Source organism: Nilaparvata lugens, chromosome 13 (genome assembly GCF_014356525.2).
Source record: "Nilaparvata lugens isolate BPH chromosome 13, ASM1435652v1, whole genome shotgun sequence".
NCBI classification, from domain to species: domain Eukaryota; kingdom Metazoa; phylum Arthropoda; class Insecta; order Hemiptera; family Delphacidae; genus Nilaparvata; species Nilaparvata lugens.
In genome coordinates, this window is record NC_052516.1 from 1,250,359 (window position 1) to 1,272,826 (window position 22,468).

At 34.3% G+C, this 22,468-nt stretch overlaps 2 protein-coding genes across 3 annotated transcripts in view; one reads left to right on the forward strand and one right to left on the reverse strand.

Annotated features, from left to right (window-relative positions):
- Positions 1–22,468, forward strand: part of LOC111054753 (EF-hand domain-containing family member C2) — a 138,672-nt gene that overhangs the window by 12,656 nt on the left and 103,548 nt on the right. The gene's annotated exons all lie outside the window — the stretch shown is intronic.
- LOC111059089 (facilitated trehalose transporter Tret1) lies at positions 1,899–16,864 on the reverse strand. Its single transcript, XM_022346706.2, has 7 exons — positions 16,468–16,864; positions 13,456–13,683; positions 12,554–12,778; positions 9,694–10,005; positions 6,700–6,819; positions 6,225–6,466; positions 1,899–4,773 (listed from the first exon to the last, which is right to left on the reverse strand). The coding sequence occupies exons 2-7, from the start codon at positions 13,514–13,516 to the stop codon at positions 4,273–4,275; spliced, it is 1,461 nt and encodes a 486-aa protein (XP_022202398.2). The 5' UTR covers positions 13,517–13,683; positions 16,468–16,864; the 3' UTR covers positions 1,899–4,272.

The window sequence follows — 22,468 nt, forward strand, 5'->3', positions numbered from 1 at the left end:
CAACTGTGAATGGAGATTCAACTGAAACTACTGGAAATCAGATACTTGTGGTTGAGAAAACTCCGTGAGGTCTACTGTTCACAGAACTACTAGTAATGATGAAAGTTTGGAGTGGTCATAGTTTATTTATCAATATTAATTAGAATTCTACATTAGAAGAAATGTTTAATTCACTCTACTTGAGAGATTATGTTTTTAGGAATGATAGTGTATAGGATAGTTAGCAACTATTTATCTATATCAAATCAATATTAATTAGAATTCTACATTAGAAGAAATGTTTCATTCACTCTACTTGAGAGATTATGTTTTTAGGAATGATAGTGTATAGGATAGTTAGCAACTATTTATCTATATCAAATCAATATTAATTAGAATTCTACATTAGAAGAAATGTTTCATTCACTGTACTTGAGAGATTATGTTTTTAGGAATGATAGTGTATAGGATAGTTAGCAACTTAGAGCGTAGTAGTTGAGAAAATTGTTCGAGTAGTTGAAGGTGTTATTAAAAATAAATGATGTAATTGAAGCTGGTATAGTAATGATAAAAGTTAGGAGTAATTATAGTTTATTCATCAATAACAAATCAATAGAAATTTCAACAATAAATACAAAAAAACATGTTTCATCCACTCTAATTTAGAGCGTGAGAGAATACCTGTTAGAATAAATACAGAAACATACGAAGAAAAGTTTAGACTAGACTTATTAGTTATTAATCATGTATTAAAAGCTGTAGAAGCTGATATGTAGGTATTACAAACTATGAAATTGGAAGAATTTTACTTTCCGCTATTTACAAGTACATAATACCGTTTATTATGATTACAGAATAATAATTTATAGATATTAAGGGACGGTCTCCGAGCTCAGGATTTAGCTAAGTTCTAGACTTAGAACAGCTGGAGTCAGAAAATTAGCTTTCCAAAACGGGGCGTAGTCGCAGTTTTTATAACAGTAGTTGCAGTTTTTATTTTCTCATTTCTATAATTGGAAACGCTCTTCCTTGACGGAATTAAACATTTCTAAATAATTCAAAACCGCTGAAACTTTGCACTATTTTATTTTGTGTTTAATTTTCTAGTTTTTTGAAAACTAATTCAAGCGTGACTTTGACAATGACTACGACTACGCCCCGTTTCGGAAAGCCAATTTTCTTACTCCAGCTGTTTAAAGTCAAGGACTTAGCCAAATCCCGAGCTCAGAAACCGGCCTTAAAGTTTAAGTTTTACTGTAATATGTACAACATTTTATAACAAGTCTTGCTGGATTTTTCAGTACAGTACTCTAACTTCAACAAAGAATTCAAGTACAGTACTTGTAAACTAACTCATAACTATCTCATTAAAAATACTCTAATACTTTCTCACAAAAGAGAAAATCTATGACTAGGTAAAAAATGAAACATAAATATCGTAGAATTACAAATACTATTTACACTATTTACAGATTATTCAAGCAAATAATATAATCAATTTATCAAAGAATTGTATGTATTGTCTATGAATAATGAATCATGAATGATATATTATAAAAAATGAATGAAGCTGGATTGCAGAATACGATTTAGAATTCAATCTTGAAATAATTCTATTGTTGATAGTATTGCTCCCGTATGATGGAGCCCAGAATATTCAGAAAATACTGTTAAAAAACGTTCCAGGAAGCTATAAAATACAAATTTTCTATTTCTATATTACTGATAGATGAGGATTGGTAACCTCATCACTGAATTATTTTAAATTGAATTATTCATTGATGAATTGGCAGTGGGAGAATTTGGATTGGTTTCTACGGTTTTGCAGTTTTGAAGCTTGCCTGTTGTCTTCTCCCAATCATATTATTATAATATGTATTATAATTATGATCTGTAATTGCCAATTGAATAAATAAATAATTGTAATATTGCGGATTTGACGCCCATTATAGTGAGTTCGCACTCCTCGATAATTCTATCCCATTCAAAGTTGATGATAATAGATTAAGTCTTTTTTTGTGTAATTGTGCAGTTGATATTGTGGTAATTATTCATATTGAATGAAAAAGACTAAGAAATTGTCAAGAACCACAGAGTTATTGATACTTAGAAAGACCAGTTTCGGTGATTACACCATTGTCAATCTCTGGTTTATCAGGATTTGACGCCCTGGTTTATCAGAGATTGACAATGGTGTAATAACCGAAACCGGTCTTTCTAAGTATCAATAACTCTGTGGTTTTTGACAATTTCTTAGTCTTTTTCATTCAATAATAGATTAAGAACAGTTTTTCCGTTATCGTAGTTTGGAACCCATCTTAGAATAATTTTAATATCAAAAGATACGATTTGACATTTTGTGAGACCGTACTTTCCAAATAAGTAAGTCCAATTCATGAAAATAAAAAATCTTCATTAGGCTACTACTCAACTTCAAAATCTTCATATTAATATAGATTTAACGAAGTTTGGTTGTTATATATTGAAGTTTATTTCAGTTAGATTTTGAACGAATGTGAAAATGAGTGCATCTGAGCAGAGTGACGAAAACAATAAAGAGCTCCCCTTTCTATATCCTTGCCACTGAAGTTATTAGTTGACCGAGCGAAGTGAGGTCTAAGATTCAAGTCGACGGTGTGGCATTTCTCTTAATGTTTAAATGTTTCTATGTTTTTATGTTGCGCATTTACGGCGAAACGCGGTAATAGATTTTCATGAAATTTGACAAGTATGTTCCTTTTTTAATTGCGCGTCGACGTATATACAAGGTTTTTTTTTGGAAATTTTTCATTTCAAGGATAATATAAAAGGAAAAAGGAGCCTCCTTCGCACGCCAATATTGGAGTAAAAATCAGACTATAGAATTATTCATCATAAATCAGCAGACAAGTGATTACACAGATGTGTGGAGAAGCCAGTCTATTGCTGTATTTCCATAAGGTCTATAGTTTCAATCAGGTACTTGTGGATGAGGATACTGCGTGAGGTTTACTGTTCACAGAACTACTAGTTTATTGAGTTTTCTTTGGATTTTATGGACTGATTTACATAAAGTGTGAAATTTTGAGCAGGTAGGCTATCATGAACAAAACTTGGATGTGATGCCATCACATAAATAACAGTTCACTAAAAACAACAACTAGAACAGAAAACCGTCTGATTTTAAATAGAAAGCTTTCACATGAGCAGAAATAACTTCTCATATGATTCCCAACAACTTGGAGGAATCCCAAATGAATTCGCAAAAACAGTCCTCATATTATGAGTCCCGACTATCTTATTTTTTAATTTTTTTTTACAAAGGCGACTTTCTAGAAGTATTTTAAGCCTAGATGATGATGATGGGATGAATGATAATACAATGAAGGTAGAGTTATGAATGAATAAAGAATTATAGGTTATGCTATCCACTTGAATTGATTTGAGTCCACTTTTCAGTCCAGAAATAAATAAACTAAAAATTCTATCCTTTATAATCCTTTCATTTCATTTACATATCAGCTTAAGCTGCTTCAATCTCTTTTGTTCGAGCAAAAAAGTTGCTCAAACTTGCAAGAAAGTTGCACGAGCTCGCAATAAAGTTGCTCAAATTTGCAGGGGAGCAATTAAAGTTTGCCTGAACTTGAAAAAATCAGTCTTAATTTATGTTTAAAACTGTCAATTTTTTCAATTTCGTATCCTGATTGGATTGAGAGAGAAATACAGTGGGTCCATTCATGTCATGATATTCTTCTTATTACTCACGCACAAGCCTATGGCTCATGTGAACATCAACCTGGAAAGTACAATTTTCAAATCTTGATTATTGCGTTATAGGCCCTCTCTTATAATTTCCTCTTACCCTATCCTTTTCTCCCTATTTACTTGTTTTTTTTCTTCGTCCAATTTCACCTTCAACTCCTTCTCCTAATTCCCGTCTCTTCTTCACCCTTTCCCTCTCCTCCTCATCCTTCCTCACCTCCTCATTCTTCCCCTCTCCTCCTCCAATATCTACTCTTCCCCTCAACCACTCATTTCTTTCTCTCCCTAGCCACAAACGTATCCTATATCATTCTCTTTCTAGTACGTATAAAACTCCAAATCTTTATTTCTAAGCTTTTTCATTTGCTCCCATTCCAACAATACCTTTCCTCAACTTCTCCATCCTCCTCTTTTACCTTTTTCCTCTTCGCCCATCATCCAATCTCTCCAGTATCTTCTGATAAATCTTGATAAATCAATCAATCAATGAGCTTCAAACATGTATATCTTTTTTGTACGTATAAAACTTCAAATCTTTATCTTTAATCTCTTTCATCTCCTCTCATTTACAACACTACTTTCCCCCACCTTCTCAATCACCCTCTCCTCTTCTACCTTCTTCCTCTTCCCCCCACCCTCCAACCTCTCCTGTATCTCTTGCAGAGTTTTCCGCCTAGTTTCCACCACGAAAAACCAGATGAAAATCAAGGCCAACAACATTGTCACACCATAGATAAGAAAGTTCACATAGAATCCGAACGTATCAGCAATTATGAGATATGTTTTGTTGAGCCAAAATGAGTTGACAGCTAGTACCATGGTGGTGACAGCTGAAGCTTTGGCCTTAACGTTGGCAGGGAACATTTCTCCCTTGATAGAGAGGGCAATAGGGCCCAGCCCTAGGGAGTAAAAGAGAGCGTGGAAGATGAAGGCCACAAAAGGGATCCAGGAGACTTCTGTGACGTCGGTTGAGGTTTTTTCTCGCAGGTAGAACCAGGTGCTGGCTGATAGACAGGCTATACCACAGCCTGTACAGGAGATTGCTAGGAGGACCTGGAAATTGATAAGACAGTGGTTAAAATAATGGTTGAAAGTGGTCAAAATAGTTGTTGAAAGTGGTTAAAATAGTGCTTTAAAGTGGTTAAAATAGTGTTTAAAAGTGGTTAAAATAGTGATTGAAAGTGGTTATATTTCCTGATAAGAAAATAAAAACACCCAGAAGTTTGACAAAATTGTTTACTCAAATAAGCTAAATGATTTAAAACAGCTCTGGGTAAATGCCAGGTATGACTAATCCCGAATTCTGTTAACATCTCTCTATCTATAATGTTGTAATGATCACAAGCACAAGTAGTGTGCTATCTATTCTATACTGTATGAAGGAAGGGATTGGCTCAGACGGGATACACAATACAATCATGTTTACACGGGTTACACATTATCACGTCTGAACTACTGAACTGATTAACTTGAATTTTTGCGTAAAGGTTCTTATAATTTACTGAGGATGGTTATAGGCCTATTTTTATGTTCAGTAATCAATTAATTATAATTTTCAAAATCAAGACAAATCTATTTTAATTTGTGATACAAAGTTAATCTTGGAAAGAAGCTTAATAAAATAGTTTTTCTATTGAAAATTATTACTGTTGGTTATACTTTTGATAACAGCATGATTGAATGAACAACTGTTTTCTAGAACTATTGATATTACAGTTACAGAAAAAGCTTAAAATTACAGCGGCTCAAATGGATAATATGTAAGATCTATTTTGTTTGGTAGTTTCTAAGTATCTCTTCATTTGTTTTGAATGAAAAAGACTGAGAAATTTTCAAAAACCACAGATTTATTGATACTTGGAAAGTTGATGATAATAGATTAAGTCTTTTTTGTGTAATTGTGAAGTTGATATTGTGGTAATTATTCATATTGAATGAAAAAGACTAAGAAATTGTCAAGAACCACAGAGTTACTGATACTTAGAAAGACCGGTTTCGGTTATTACACCATTGTCAATCTCTGATGAACTAAAACTAAATACAAGAGCAGCAGAATTTATACTAGTAGGCGAGTACTGCTATTGCTCTTCATTTGTTGTTGCTTAGCGTTTCTTATGATCGTTCTTGGAATAATTGGTCCACTTTCGACCAATGACAGTACAGCTCAACCTCCATTGATCAATAGACAATGGCCAAACATAGAGCTCCACCCACATTACAATATTCTGCTACTAAATGTTCAAGCTTTGAGTTTACTAGGAATCGATAATGGTTTAACAACTGAGACTGGCATCTTAAATTGTTTTGAAAAATCAGTGGTTTTAACAAAATCAAGTCGCTTTTTCAACATGGATACTATCCCAACATCACCTCCACAATGACACAAAGAAATAGATGTGCTTTTGAAGGGAGTATTGAATATTCCGATAATCATTATCTGGATGATTTCCTTATTATAATACAAGACTTTCAATTATATCACCTATTCTTTTCCTATCACTCACCTTTCTTCCCAGTTTATCGCTGAGAAACGAGGCGAAAATTGAAGTGAACAACCAAGTCATTCCGAGGACAATCATTTGCTCGTTCCTCGTGATGCCGGGAATCGATTTCTCGGGAATTGTGATTGAAGAGTAGGCAATCAATGGACCGATTCCCGAAAACCTCTGGATGATTGCCAGAATCTCCGCTATCAGTAGAGCTCTACGGTTGCCTTTGGTTGCGATCAGGTCTTTAAATTTGCCTCCTGTATAATCAAGGAAGTTTTCAGTTTATCGCATAATCAATCAATTAGTTTTCATTCAAACAAACAATAAGATAAGAATAAAACAATCAGTGATGTATTGGTAATGAAATAAGAAACAACAGGCTTCATGGTGAGGTATGCTGAAGAAGAAGAAGAAGAAGAAGAAGAAGAAGAAGAAGAAGAAGAAGAAGAAGAAGAAGAAGAAGAAGAAATAATAATGAAAAAGAGCTTACCTCCATCTTTCATCTGTAGCTCGGTGGTTGATTTGATCTTCTCGAATTCAGCATCCATATCCCGTTGACCCATATCACATCTCAACCAGCTCAGGCTTTTTTTGGCTGCATCTGTGTTACCTGATAAAATATAAGAAAGCTATAATTATTATATGATTGCTGAGAACCCCCTTACCTTCCACTATGAATAATAATAATGCACCGAGGGCCGTTTGCACAGTGACTTTAAAAATAAATTTCATTTTAATCTGGATTAAATGCGTATCAAGTCTCGTTTGTTATAATTATATGATTCATTTTGAGTTCAAGCCACCAGCTGATTAAAATCAGTTTAAGCTTTGACTGTGCAAACGGCCCTGAGTGTATTACTACGAATATTAGCTTCAAACAAAGGGTATGTACATAAAGATAGCGATCAGGCATTCAGAGTTCCAGCGGATTTATTGAGAAATAATATAAATTTCTATATTAATATATATTTACATCCTCATGAGATGAGACCGCTCTAAGAGCCAATTGCTCTTTATATGCATGCATATACCCTTAAAATCTCTCAATTATTCAATGCACAAAATATATGCGCAAAAGCCGGTTAAATTAACCGTGATTAATTCCACGGTTAAAAATGTCTTGATTTTGCATTTGGATCTATTCAAGTTTGAATTAGTATTATTTATCTATTGCTCGTGAATACCCAACAATAATGGGATCGTGATGAAGAATTCCACATACACAAATTCTCAAAATTAGACAAAAATGGAAATAGGACAAATTTCATGATTTGTCAATTTTTAGGAGACTAAAACTTCAAGGCTCAGGATTTCAAACTTCAAAACCTTATCACCGAAGAATACGTTGATATAATTGTAGATTTAAGAAATTGTTAAATGAATTGAAACATAAGACGGAACACTAAATAGAAGTGTTTCAGTTAAAATAATTTAGTTGGAAAATGAATTTATGACATTCCACATGTTTACAATGTCTTGATTAGAAATTCCCCGTTTTTGCAATGTTGTCTCGATTCAACCTTCACCCGTCTTGTGTTGTAGAGATATAATTAAAACCGAAACGGCTATAGAACTATCATTGTCTTATAGTCAACCGCTCGAAAATAGTCCGATGGAAATCAGAACAGATATGTGCCACGTTGTCAAATGAGATATGAACAAAGTTGTCCACAGTTATCTCTATTACTTATATTGCAGCTGCAAATGACAAAAGATTCATAGCCAATAAGTCTTGTTGCCTCGTAACTAGTAGTTCTGTGAACAGTAGACCTCACGCAGTATCCACACCTCATCCACAAGTACCTGATTGAAACTATAGACCTTATGGAAATACAGCAATAGACTGACTTCTCCACACATCTGTGTAATCACTTGTCAGCTGATTTATGATGAATAATTCTATAGTCTGATTTTTACTTTCCTTGCCCTATAGGTAAGGAAAGTATTGCTTTCCGAAATAAATTAAGGTACCCCAATTTCTAAATTTCTATACGTTTCAAGGTCCGCTGAGTCCAAAAAAGTGGTTCTTGGGTATTGGTCTGTATGTGTGTGTGTGGGTGTGTGTGTTTGTGTGTATGAGTATATATGTGCGTCTGTATACACGATAATACATCTCCCAATTAACGGAATGACTTGAAATTTGAAACGTAATGCCCTTACAATATAAGGATCCGACACGAACAATTTCGATCAAATGCGATTCAAGATGGCGGCTGAAATGGCGAAAATGTTGTAAAAAACAGGGGTTTTCGCGATTTTCTCGAAAACGGCTCCAACGATTTTGATTAAAGTTATACCTGAAATAGTCATCGATAAGCTCTATCAACTGCCACCAGTCCCATATATGTAAAAATTTCAGGAGCTCCGCCCCATCTATGCAAAGTTTGATTTTAGATTCTCAATTATCAGGCTTCAGATACAATTCAAACAAAAAATTTCGAGTGAAAAAGATTCAGCATGAAAATCTCTACAACTAATGTTCAGTAATATTTTCACCTAAAATAAAATTAAAAATAAGCTCGAAATTCGAGAAAATGTGATTATCCAATTGCGAACTGTTGGCAACTGTTGATTCTATTAAATGATTCGCTATGAAGAGATAGCAGACCTCGTGTGTCTCCAGCGTTATTGCCCTGTCACCAGCTGGCTCAAATCTTCGAATAGCAGACTTGAGATGCGCGGGAACATTAGCGTCAGGTGATCAATTTCCATAACGGCAAAGAAAGTTGTGTGAGTGCGCCACACCAGATTTTTACTCTAATATTGGCGTATAAAGGAGGCTCCTTTTTATTTTAAATTATCCTTGAAATGCAAAATTTCCAAAAACCTTGTATATACATCGACGCGCAATTAAAATAGGAAGTAGGAACATACCAGTCAATTTCATGAAAATCTATTACCGCGTTTCGTCATAAATGCGCAACATATAAACATATAAACATTTAAACATTCATACATTTAAACATTAAGAGAAATGCCAAACCGTCGACTTGAATCTTAGACTTCACTTCGCTCGGTCAATAAGTTAAACTAATATTTCTATAGAAGGCTACACCTGGCAAATTGGCAGTGTCTCTGGTGCATGAGGGTGAGAAGATACTCATTCGTTCCAATTTCCATTGGACTATTTTCGTGCGGTTGAATATAGCATTATTTTCTAGCCTATCGTATCTCATTTCATTTCATTTATTCATTCCATTTATTCATAGACAATAAATACAATGCAGGCAAAAACAACAGGCATTCGCCCAAAACTGCTTTAAACCTTCGGAATACACAGTGTCTAGAGGTTATGTAAATGATAACTTAATTAACACACTATTTTTAATTCAAAAAATGTATGTACTACAATAATTTTGAATTATTCTACAACTTCTAATCCATGAAGTGCAATATTAAAACATCATTTCATAAATCTTCGACATCCACACTATTTATAATTGACTTTTCTACAATGAGGTCTCTCATGGAAGTTCTTTCATACCTTTAATGACGAAATAGTAAGGCGACTCCGGTATCCAAGCGAAGGTACAGGCAAATAGTATGGGAACAGTGACTGATACCATACAGAGAGTGTCGTAGGACACATACGGCCCCACACAATACTCGAGGTTGGTGCCAACGTAGATCATTACAGACATGAGGCTGCTCACTGAGCCTCGCACTCGAGCCTCGGAGATCTCGGCCAAATACACTGGAACCACTGTGTAGCCAACTCCGAACATGAGGCCCACCATGAAGCGGCCTATGTAGAGGTGCAGAGGGCATGTGGCGTAGAGCAGCACAAACCAAGAACCTGGAACAAAATTGAATAATAAACCATGAACCTGTGAAGAAAAATAGAGAAGTTGCAGTAGTCTAGATCATTCTGAATTATTTGGGGCATTTTCATTAGTCAAATTTCCTTAATTCAAGTTTTTATTAGAATGCATGAGCTGTTTCGGCCTGTTATATGTGGAGGTGCAGGACAAATTCAATTCAATTCATTTTATTCAAAAACTTTATACATTACATAGTATGTAAAAACAAAGTAAAGACGATACATTAGTTTGTAACATTAATATGAAAAACAAGTAAAAAGTAAATGAATAACTCCATGCTTGGACGACAAGTCCGTGTGCATGGAGGAGTCTTCTGACAATCGATAAGAAAAATTATAACTATACTTTAATGACACTAGATACAATAAAAAATCTAGTAACTAAAAATTAATAATAGAATAAGAAATTGAAAATTATAAGCAAAAAATAAGGTTCAACTAAGTGACGAACGAAAAAAAAATTATTAAATTAATTTGCGGCATTTAAGGTATCATACAATCAAAATATAAATAAAAAGTACAGTATCTGTGGTTGAAGGAGAAGAAAAAACTGAACAACCCCAATTATAGGTAATGGATTGCCACATGAATGCAGCCTGAGCTCAATTGGTCCTGGGCTGTTACGTTGGAAAACTGGGAGGCACTTAGTTTTTTAATATTAATTGACAGGACATTGTTGTCAAACCAGTCCTTCAGCTTGACGAGATCGATGGATGCTTGATTGAAACATTCATTCCAAGTTGAACCCACTGAGACCAGGGCAGTATCATCGGCAAAAAGAAACAACTGAACCTGTAGGTTCAACCTTGATATGTTGTTGATATAAACAAGAAAGAGTAAAGAGGTTTGCCTCACAAACCATGAATCTGTATAGAAAAATCAAGAAGTTGACCGAATCATTCTAAATTATTTTTTAAGGAGCGTTCACATTAGTCAAGTTTCCTTGATTTTAAGTTCTGAGTGAAATGAATGTTTTTTATTAAGGGATGTCTACATTAGTCAAGTTTTCTTGAATTCAAGTTTTGCAAAAAATTCATGTATTGTAGCGAACTATGTAGAGGTTCAGGGGGCTTGTGGCGTAGAGGAGCACAAACCAAGAACCTGTGGAAAAAGTCGAAGATTAATTTTAAAACGAAGAGCTTGATTAAAGGGCTTGAAATACAAGTTCAATAAAGAACTCCAAAGAGCTTTGATGAAAAGTTTGAAAGAGATTGGATGTGTGAAAACCGCACCATGTTAATATAAGTACTGTAAGATGTAAACTATAAGTATTTTAAATTGTTATGGCAAATTATGTTATGTTATCTCAAATCGTTTCAGTTTTTTGACTAGTAAAAGTTGTAAGTTATGTTGTATATTAACCATCAGCTGAAATCATGTCAGCGCATAAAGGACTGTCCATGTGATAACTCCCAAACAGCCTCAGCTGATGTTATGAATGAATGGAAAAACTTTTGTAATTGCATGCAATGGATAATCTAGCTGACTACATGCTAAATCACAATAATTTTATTCTTAATGCACTTTGAATGTTATTTGTTATATCCTGAAGAAGGACGAAGGAGTCGGTAAATTTTGTTGTCCAAAGAACTTGATCTGTAAAAAGGGTCGAAGAATAATGTGTTAAAAATTTGAAGCTGATTTATCAATTCTCTCTAAAGCTCTTGTCGAACATACAAACAGACGGAAAACGACTTCAGCCTTCAGTAAGTCAAAAGTGAGAACTTCGCTGACGCTCGTTCAATTAACCAGCTGAAATCATGTATCAGCGCATAAAGGACCGTGTATAAATAGCCTCCCAAATAGCCTCAGCTGATGTTATGAATGAATGAAAAAACTATAGTAATTGCATGCAAGGAATAATCTAGCTGACTACATGCTAAATCACAACAATTTTATTCTTATGCACTTTGAATGTTATTTGTTATATCCTGGAAAATGACGGAGGAGTCGGTAAATTTTGTTGTCCAACTAACCTGATCTGTAAAAAGGGTCGAAGAATATGTGTTTAAAATTTGAAGCTGATTGATCAATTCTCTCTAAAGCTCTTGTCGAACATACAAACAGACAGAAAACGACTTCGGCCTTCAGTAAGTCAAAAGTGAGAACTTCGCTGACGCTCGTTCAATTAACCAGCTGAAATCATGTGTCAGCGCGTGTGATAGCTCCCAAATAGCCTCAGCTGATGTTATGAATGAATGAAAAAACTATAGTAATTGCATGCAATGAATACTTCAGCTGACTACATGATAAATCACAACAATTTTATTCTTATGCACTTTGAATGTTATTTGTTATATCCTGGAAAAGGACGGAGGAGTCGGTAAATTTTGTTGTCCAACTAACTCGATCTTTAAAAAAGGTCGAAAATTTTGTTGCTGTTTGATCACGTCTTTGGGAAGTTATAGTCAAACATACACATAGACGGACAACGACTTTGGCCTTGATTAACAAGTGAGAAACCGCTAGCGCTCGTTTAATAAACAAGACAACGATTTTGTAAATTTTCAAATTGATCGCTCACCTATAGTAAGCACATTTGAAGCGATTAGGGTATGTTTCCGACCAATCCTGTCCATGAGCCACCCGGATGGGACCGGACTGATAATGTTGGCAATGTATGTGACAGCCACCACCCACGTGATTTCCACGTCACTCAGCTGGATGCGCGTCGAACCACTGCGCAGCTTAGGGATGGCAGGTGAGGTCCAACCTATACTGCAGCCGATTGCCATCACCGATAGGGAACCTAGGAAAGTTTAAAAATAATAGATTGTTAAAATACGAAATGAATATATTAAAAAAAATATCAGTTACACCCCTCCTATATAAAGCCGTGTCCACACTGAACAAAAATGTTCGACACATTTATGTTTGTTGACAGTTTGGGCAAATTTTTGACCGAGCGAAGCGAGATTCAAGTCGACGGTTTGGCATTTCTCTTAATGTTCATATGTTGCGCACTTACGGCGAAACGCGGTAATAGATTTTCATGAAATTTGACAGGTATGTTCCTTTTTAAATTGCGCGTCGACGTATATACAAGGTTTTTAGAAATTTTGCATTTCAAGTATAATATAAAAGGAAAAAGGAGCCTCCTTCATAAGCCAATATTAGAGTGAAAATCAGACTATAGAATTATTCATCATAAATCAGTAGCTGACAAGTGATTACACAGATGTGTAGAGAAGCCAGTCTATTGCTGTGTTTCCATAAGGTCTATAGTTTCAATCAGGTACTTGTGGATGAGAATACTGCGTGAGGTCTACTGTTCACAGAACTACTAGTTAGATAAATGAGGAATCAGGTCAGCCAACTCATCGTGGTGCTTCAACGAAGCCGTTTAAACTAAACGATCAATTGAAAATTATGAATTATGAAGATAATCAAATGTAGATAAGTAAAAATATTTTAGCGTTTACTTACATATGAATCCCGCAGTATACTGTCTCAGGACACGATTATTAAATAATCCTTTCTGAATCATCCTGGATGGATTCTTCTTTAATCACTTTTCAAATTCAAATTAACAGTTCACATCAATAAGTTATCTCGTTGGACTTCTTCTCCTATTTTTCTATTTATTTTTTATGTTGTATGCAATTTTTTCTTGCTTCTTATGAATATCATAAAACGGATGGTTTGCATGGAATTCTGAAAAAAGAGAGTAAACCATGAGAATAACATAATAGGATCAAACGGTTGACGTTGAAAAATATCAAATAACGTTCAATAATGAGTCACAGTTGACTGAGATCAAAGTAGATTATAGTACAAATTGAAAATGTATAAACAAAACTTTCATATAATTTAAAACTTAATTACTCCGTGTCTAAAATCATGAAGATGACTGTTGTATTAATGCAATTTTTATGACACTTCATTTATCATATTGTATACAAATACTTAACATGAGGAAAGGCACAACAGGCTCATGCCCAAAACTGTCCCATTTCCAATTTATCCTATACTGTCCAAATCAAAATGTTGGTTATATCACTTTCACTTTTCAAAATACAATTTACGCTCTTCAATATTCAGATAGACTTCTTATGAATAACAATCGTTAGGTCATGTCAGAGGCCCTGAAATTGATCAGTTGCGACCTGAAAACTCTGACACCAGACCTGAGCCAGCCAGGTCTCTCGATATCATTTTATTATTATTTATGAATAACAGTGAATATAACGTACTTTTGATAAGTTGATGTCTCTTATAAATTTGGGAAAAATCAATCTGGATTGTACTGAAATACATATTAGATCATTATGAATATTGAATATCAGATCAGAAATATGAAAACTCTCTAGTGAGAACTTCAAGCAATGCAATTGCTTGAATATAGCTTTAAATAACTATAATTAATATTATCAGATGTAGGCTCACTGAAATCTTGAATCAAGAATTCATATATACATTTTTCTATTATTTATACTTGTTTACTCCAAAAGATTTATTCGATAAGATTACCTTACTTTATGCTATAAAGTGTCATTATGGAACAGTATTGGAATGAGATACAAGATCTAGTGGAGTCTCTTAGATAAGTGTGAAGTACGGTAATGAACTCTCATTGTAAGTTCAAGAACAGTTCATATTGCATAATAGTTTGCCTACAAAATGTGATGTGATTTAAATGAATTTGTGAAATAGAGGACACTTTATTGCATAAAGTAGGGTAATCTTATCGAATGAATCTTTCGGAATAAACTTAGTATAAATGATAAAAAAATGTATAAATAAATTCTTGAATCAAGAATTCAGTCACCCTACATCTGATAATATTGATTATTTATTTAGCGTATGGCAGATACACAACAAATATATAGCTCTTGAGTCTCAAATGCCTAGATATTCACTGTATATTTACAAATTCTTTGAGATGTTGTGTAGTTTTCGGTCAGGAGAACATAAGTTTGTCTAACCGTCATTGTATTCTCTATTGTATCACCATAAATGATACAGTATCACCACAAAATGATACAGTATCACCACAGTAGTTTTCGGTCTGGGACATAAGTTTGTCTGACACATATAAATATTACTTATCCACTTATTAATATTAAATAAAAATACTAAGAAATTGTCAAAAAACAGATATTTATTGATACTTAGAAAGACCGCGGTTCCGGTTGTTACTTGACAATGGTGTAAAAACCGAAACCGTTCTTTCTAAATATCAATAAATCTCTGGTTTTTGACAATTTCTTACTATTTCTATTTAAGGCTGTGCAAAGGCTAAAAATAAACTTTCTACTGGTGATATTTTTCGATTTGTACACTATCAAGCTATAAAAATGAAAAAGTTTTCTCAGGAAAATATTTTTTTCCGATCATTACTTTTCGAGATATGAGTGCCTAAAGTTTAAATTTTTGGGACAGAGCATTTCAAATTCGGTGGGAGATAAATTCATGATATTTAGAGGATGAATTCTTCATGGTATTGTTGACCTAGTAAAACAAAACTTTTCTGAAAATATCAATTTTTGAGAAAGTTATTTAATTTACTAAAAGTTATTTTTGGTCATTCTTTCTAAATTGAATAATTCTCTCAAAGATTGATATTTTCAGAAAATTTTTGTCTTACTAGATGAACAAAATGGTCATTTTGGCTGAATTGAATAATTCTCTCAAAAATTGATATTTCCAGAAAATTTTTGTCTTACTAGATCAACAATACCATGAAGAATCTACCCTCTGAATCTCTTACCGAATTTGAAATGTTCTGTCCCAAAAATTTAAACTTTAGGCGCTCATATATCAAAAAGTAATGGTTGGGTAAAACTTTTTCCTGAGAAAACTTTATCATTTTGATAGCTTGATAGTATACAAATCGATAAACTTTGAAAAAATCACCAGTAGAAAGTTTATTTTTAGCCTTTGCACAGCCAATGAATAATTACCACAATATCAACTTCTCAGCCACTTAAATATGATAGAAATCGTGTTCATGAAAAATATATCATAATGATATTTATGCTATTGATAGATTTAAAAAAAAAACTTTGTAAATGAATATTTACGGTTCCTTTGTGTGTTGAAGTAGCGCCCTATAATTTGTAAATTTGATGACATAAAACTACGAAAATATTTAAAAAGATCTGAAAATACAATATTGAAAACTGGTTAATAGAATAACAATACATAACAATATATATAACAATAGAATAACAATAATTATTTCTCTGATTGCCAATGAATACATATATTTATCTGTTCCATCAAACATTGAAATTAAATATCTTTCATAGTTCCACCATCTAAACAATAATAATAATTATTGAGAGAAATATGTAAAATTTACTAAATCAAGCAATTTATCTGTTCCATCAAACATTGGAATTAAATATCTTTCATAGTTCCACCATCTAAACAATAATAATTATTGAGAGAAATATGTGAAATTTGATAAATTAAGCAATGAATTATCAGTCTTACCTTTAATTTAGAGTCATCCTATCCCTCGTAGATCCCAAAACCTCCATCCAAGCAGCAAGGGTGCAGAACTATGACCATTCTCAGGAACGTCTCCTCCATATAAACCGATCACATAGTTTTCTTCTAGAACACGTTGAAATCTTGAAAGAGAGTAACTAGCTAATGTCGAGATGCAGGTCACAAGTTTTGTATAAATTGTCAAAAGTTGTCTGGCAGTTGGACTACATTCTGTCCAACACGTGTACTTCTGTGAGCTTCAAATGATGAAAGTACTGCTTCAAATTTTGTTGCTAGGTTTGTGAGACAGTTTTATCAGCGTGATTGGTACATGGCAGTTGTGTTATCTTCTGAATGAATTTGTCGTGATAGCTGCGTTATCTAATTGATGCCTATTAAAACTTTTCTTCTTCTTCTTCTTCTTCTTCTTCTTCTTCTTCTTCTTCTTCTCTTCTTCTTCTTCTTCTTCTTCTTCTTCTTCTTCTTCTTCTTCTTCTTCTTCTTCTTCTTCTTCTTCTTCTTCTTCTTCTTCTTCTTCTTCCTCTTCCTCTTCTTCTTCTTCTCTTCTTCTTCTTCTTCTTCTTCTTCTTCTTCTTCTTCTTCTTCTTCTTCTTCTTCTTCTTCTTCTTCTTCTTCTTCTTCTTCTTCTTCTTCTTCTTCTTCTTCTTCTTCTTCTTCTTCTTCCTCTTCTGCTCTCTTCCTTCTCCTATCAATCACTCCATTGCTTTATCTCCTTGTTAACAATATTCTTCGTTTTCTCTTTGCTCTTTCATCAATCCACTTCTCCTTCTCCTTCTTGGAGAGAGTTAGTTTTGGTAGAGAGTTAGTGGGGAGGATATTAATTTTCTAATATTCTTTCCGAAGAATGGACATTGATATGTCCAAAGCTCCGCCAATTTATGTAGATGCATAATAACAATATAATTATCTATAGTTATTATATTACAAACTGCTTTTTCATATCATATACAGTTCAATAATTATTTTCTTAGTCTATATTATGTAAATTCATCTATAATTTTGCTGTATTGTAAGCAGCTATTGTATATAAGTGTATAAGCCAGTATATATTGTAATCTACATAAAGTACTCAATCAATCAATCAATCTTCTTGATCTTATTCATCCACTTCTTCTTCTACTTCCCCATCCTCTCCCTCTTCCTCTTCCACTTCCTCTTCTTTCTATTTCATTGTTATCTTCTTCACTATTGCCACTCCCACTACATTCTTCTTGTACCTTATCTTATCCTTTCTCTTCACTTTTACTACTACTTCGCTTTGCTTTCTTCTTCCGATTCCTTTTCTCATTCTCACACTGAAACTCTACTTTTCTTCTTATCTGTTTCTTTCCTCCTCTTCCTCTCCATTCCTTAATCTATTACTTATTCTCCTCATTTTCTCATTCGTTTGTTGATTGCTAGTATTTGCTTGTTGACAAATCTTAGTTTTTTTTTGCTCTCTCATCAATCCACCTACCTCTCCTACCTTTCTCTCTCACTCAATAAAGTACTCAATCAATCACTTATTCTCTTCATATCTATGTATTTCTCTCCCTGACTATATCTGTTTGTAATTCTCTCTCTGCTGTTACTCACATTCTTTTATCTCAGTTTTTTTCTTCCTCGCAACAACTATCTCTCTCTCTTCCAAAACCTCTCTTTCTAACTCCATTTCAGTCTACGTTTTCAAGTGTCACTTCAGTTAAATGATATTGAGTACATTTCAAGTGGTATTTAATTATACTTAAGTTGTTTTTCCACTTCAAAAGTCTCAATACATGTCTAGCAGCATGTAACTAGTCTGCTATCAATTATAGTATCAGTAGTATAAGTAATATTAGCAACTAATCAATTATATATTTTAATCTCCAATTTATCTTGGATGCACATTTTGTTCTAATATTGAGTTCAAGTGGTTATTGACAAATTTTCTATAGAATGCATGCTTGTCGACTCATGCTCACTTAAGAAAGTTTTCCATTCTCTCCCCATTCAAATTTCATACATCAATACTTAAACTGGAAATATTCCATTGAATATCTTTCAATTCCCATGGATAATTATTGTCACCTAGCAAATATACGTTTATTTAACTGATAACGTGTTTTTTGGATGCATATTTAGTGAGCTCTCTCTTCATTGATATTTATTTATTTCACCGTTATTACTGAGTATGTGTTGATTCTCTCCTCAATTTATTTACTGTTTTCGAATTCTTTTCATACATAAATGAGCAGAATAGTGTAGTATTTTTCAAAAATCAAACAATTCCTTCACAACTACACTATCCATCTTTTCAAATTGTCTCGCAAGTTCTCACTTCTAATTATTATTAAACAAAAATCTTAGATAAATGCTGCAAATCACCCCGAAGACCTCTGCTACTGCAGACATTAACAACAGGGCTAACAGCTAAATGGAAATTCGATGAGAACTACTATCCAAAAATTAGTTGCCAGCCCGGGAATCGAACCCGGTACCTCCCAATTGCTAGTCAGGAATGCTTGCCCTTACACCAAACTGACAATCTCTGGATAGCAGCGCTCATTTTATACGAAGTCATAGCGGCCAACTAGTTACAGATGGAATTAATAGAGAATGCATTTATTCAATGCTATTGATATATAATTATTATTATTGAACGAAAATCCTAAATAATGCTGTAAATCACCCCGAAGACCTCTGCTACTGCAGACATTGACAACAGGGATAAATGGAAATTCGATGAGAACTACTATCCAAAGATTGTCAGTTTGGTGTAAGGGCAAGCATTCCTGACTAGCAATTGGGAGGTACCGGGTTCGATTCCCGGGCTGGCAACTAATTTTTGGATAGTAGTTCTCATCGAATTTCCATTTACCTGTTAGCCCTGTTGTCAATGTCTGCAGTAGCAGAGGTCTTCGGGGTGATTTGCAGCATTTATTGAGGATTTTCGTTCAATAATAATTATATATTAATTAGCATTTGAATAAATGCATTCTCTATTTATTCCATCTTTCTCACTTCTATTCAATCCCTTCCCAATTTATTGTGAATTATTCTCAATTCTCTCTTTCTGATTCTAAAGCTGCGTACACATATTCGCGCTTCCGACCCGCACCGAGCACGCTCCTCCCTCGTACCACCATCGAACCACAGTCGCTCCTCCCACGCACCCATCATGAACGTTACGGAAGATGTTAGATTTTCTCGCGTTCCCCGGTCGAACCACTCTTGGACCCCGGTCGATCATCAATCGCTCTGCTGGAGTGACGTTCGGTTGCGGAGCAGAGCGAAAGTCTGTACGCACCTTTACAGAGAGTACATGATGTACAGAGTGTAGAATGTTAGATTCCATATTATCTGGATTAAAATTCACACTATGAACAGAGATATATATTGTTGAATTTCTCCATAATTATAAAGGTGAAATAAAAACGATATTGTCACACTGTCAGTTGCACATAATTAATTTGTGTCTGTTGGTGCTGTTGGTGTCTATTGGGTTTGTTGTGGCTGAGAACCCGATAGACACCAACAGCACCAACAGCCACTAATCCAATAGTCACCAACAGCACACTAAAAATTGCCATCCTATTCTTCTACTTGTCTATGAGTACAACCAAGAAGATGGCAAACCTGCGAACCTGCTGAAAGATGTCGTTGTCACAGTGAGTGATTAATTCATTTATTGTAAAATATCTGACTGCTAGTCGTTCTTTACTTTCCTTGCCCTACTACCATAGGTAAGGAAAGTATTGCTTTCCAAAAAAAATTAAGGTACCCCAATTTCAAGTTTTCTATACGTTTCAAGGTCCCCTGAGTCCAAAAACATGATTTTGGGTGTTGGTCTGTGTGTGTGTGGTGTGTGTGTGTGAGTGTGGTGGGTGTGTATGTGTGTATGTGGTATGTCTGTGAACACGATAACTCCTTCCATTAACCGATTGACTTGAAATTTTAAACTTAAGGTCCTTATACCATGAGGACCCGACAGTAAGAAATTCAAAAAAATTCAATTCAAGATGGCGGAAAAAATGGCGGATAATTACTCAAAAACCATGTTTTTCATGATTTTCTCAAAAACGGCTCTAACGATTTTCTTCAAATCCATACCATGGATAGCTATCTATAAGTCCTATAAACTCACATGAGTCTCATTTCTGGAAAAATTGCAGGAGCTCCGTAATATTCTTGAGAAAAATGGCGGATAATTTCTAAAAAAACATGTTTTTCACGGTTTTCTCGAAAACGGCTCCAACGATTTTCTTTAAATTTTTACCATGGATAGCTATTCATAAGCCCTATCAACTGACATGAGTCTCATTCCTGGGAAAATTGCAGGAGCTCTGTAATATTCTTGAGAAAAATGGCGGATAGTTACTAAAAAACCATGTTTTTTACGATTTTCTCAAAAATGACTCGACCGATTTATTCAAATTCATACCCTCTATACTCATTTATCAGCTCTATCATCTGGCATGAGTCTTTTCCTGGGAAACTAATGGGGTCCACCTCATCCTTGAGAAATGGACTTTGTAAACTCCTCTCGTGCATGAGATAGGTAGGTAGAGCAGTTTATAAAAAGAACACATAGTCGAGATATTTCATCTGTAGAACAGCTGTTTTGACGAATTTTAAAAAAATCATCGAATTCCACAATATTTACACAAAGAAAGAAGTACTCTGAAAACAATAATTATATATGCACATCTACAGTAGTCTGATCGTAGTTTCAAATATGTTGCCGCCAATCGTCATTATGTTATTCCCCTAAATTATTCTCGTTTAAGAATGAGGCTTACAGTTCAATGAGCAAGGAAAGTTGTGTGAGTGTACCACACCAGATTTTTCTAATAGCAAAAAGTGACCAAATAATTTATTTAGGCTACTACCATAGGTAAGGAAAGTATTGCTTTCCAAAAAAATCTTGTGTGGTACACTCACACAACTTTCCTTGCTCATTGATCTATAAGCCTCATTAAAGAGGATTTATTAAGGGAATAACATTATGCCGATTGGCGACTAAATAATTAAAACTACGATTATACTGTGATTGTGTTCAGAGTACATTTTCCTTTGTTTGAATTATAAAATTTGAGGATTTTTAAAAGTTGTCAAAACAGCTGTTTTAAAAATAAAATATCGACATGTGTGTTCTTTTGAATAAACTGCTCTACCTACCTACCTCACGCACGAGAAGAAGGTTACAAAGTAAATTTCTCAAGGATGAGGTGGACCCCCTGTTAATTTCTCAAGGAGGAGATCATGCTAGTTAATAGAGCTCATATATAACTATACAGGGTATGAAATTGAAAAAAAATCGGTCATTTTTGAGAGAAAATCGTGATAGAAATTTAACAAAATTCATTTCTCAGGAATATTACGGAGCACCTGCAATTCTCTAAGAAATGAGACTCATGTCAGTTGTTAGGGCTTATGAAAGCTATCTAGGGTATAAATTTGAAGAAAATCGTAAAGCCGTTTTCGAGGGAGAAAACGTGAAAAACATGGTTTTTTAGTAATTAACCGCCATTTTTCTCAAAAATATTACGGAGTCCTGCAATTTTCCAGAAATGAGACTCATGTCAGTTGATAGGGCTTTTGAATAGCTATCTATGGTATAAATTTGAAGAAAATCGTTAGAGCCGTTTTTGAGAAAATCGTGAAAAACATGGTTTTTTAGTAATTATCCGCCATCTTGAATTGAATTTTATTGAATTTCTTATTGTCGTGACCTTAAGTTTAAAATTTCAAGTCAATCGGTTAGTAGAAATGGAGTTATCGTGATCACAGACATACACACATACACACATACACACACACACACAGATACACACACCACACACACACACACACACACACCACACACACACACCACACACAAACACACACACACACACACACACACACACACACACACACACACACCACCCACACACACACCACACACACACACACACACACACACACAGACAACACCCAAAAATCATGTTTTTGGGACTCAGGGGACCTTGAACGTATAGAA

Excerpts from the sequence above, each read along its gene's own strand:
- LOC111059089 (XM_022346706.2), bottom strand. The coding sequence starts at position 13,516 with ATGATTCAGAAAGGATTATTTAATAATCGTGTCCTGAGACAGTATACT. Across the intron at positions 12,779-13,455 it reads GTATACTGCGGGATTCATAT|GTTCCCTATCGGTGATGGCA; the intron begins GTAAGTAAACGC and ends AAACTTTCCTAG. Across the intron at positions 6,820-9,693 it reads TTACTATTTCGTCATTAAAG|GTAACACAGATGCAGCCAAA; the intron begins GTATGAAAGAAC and ends ATATTTTATCAG.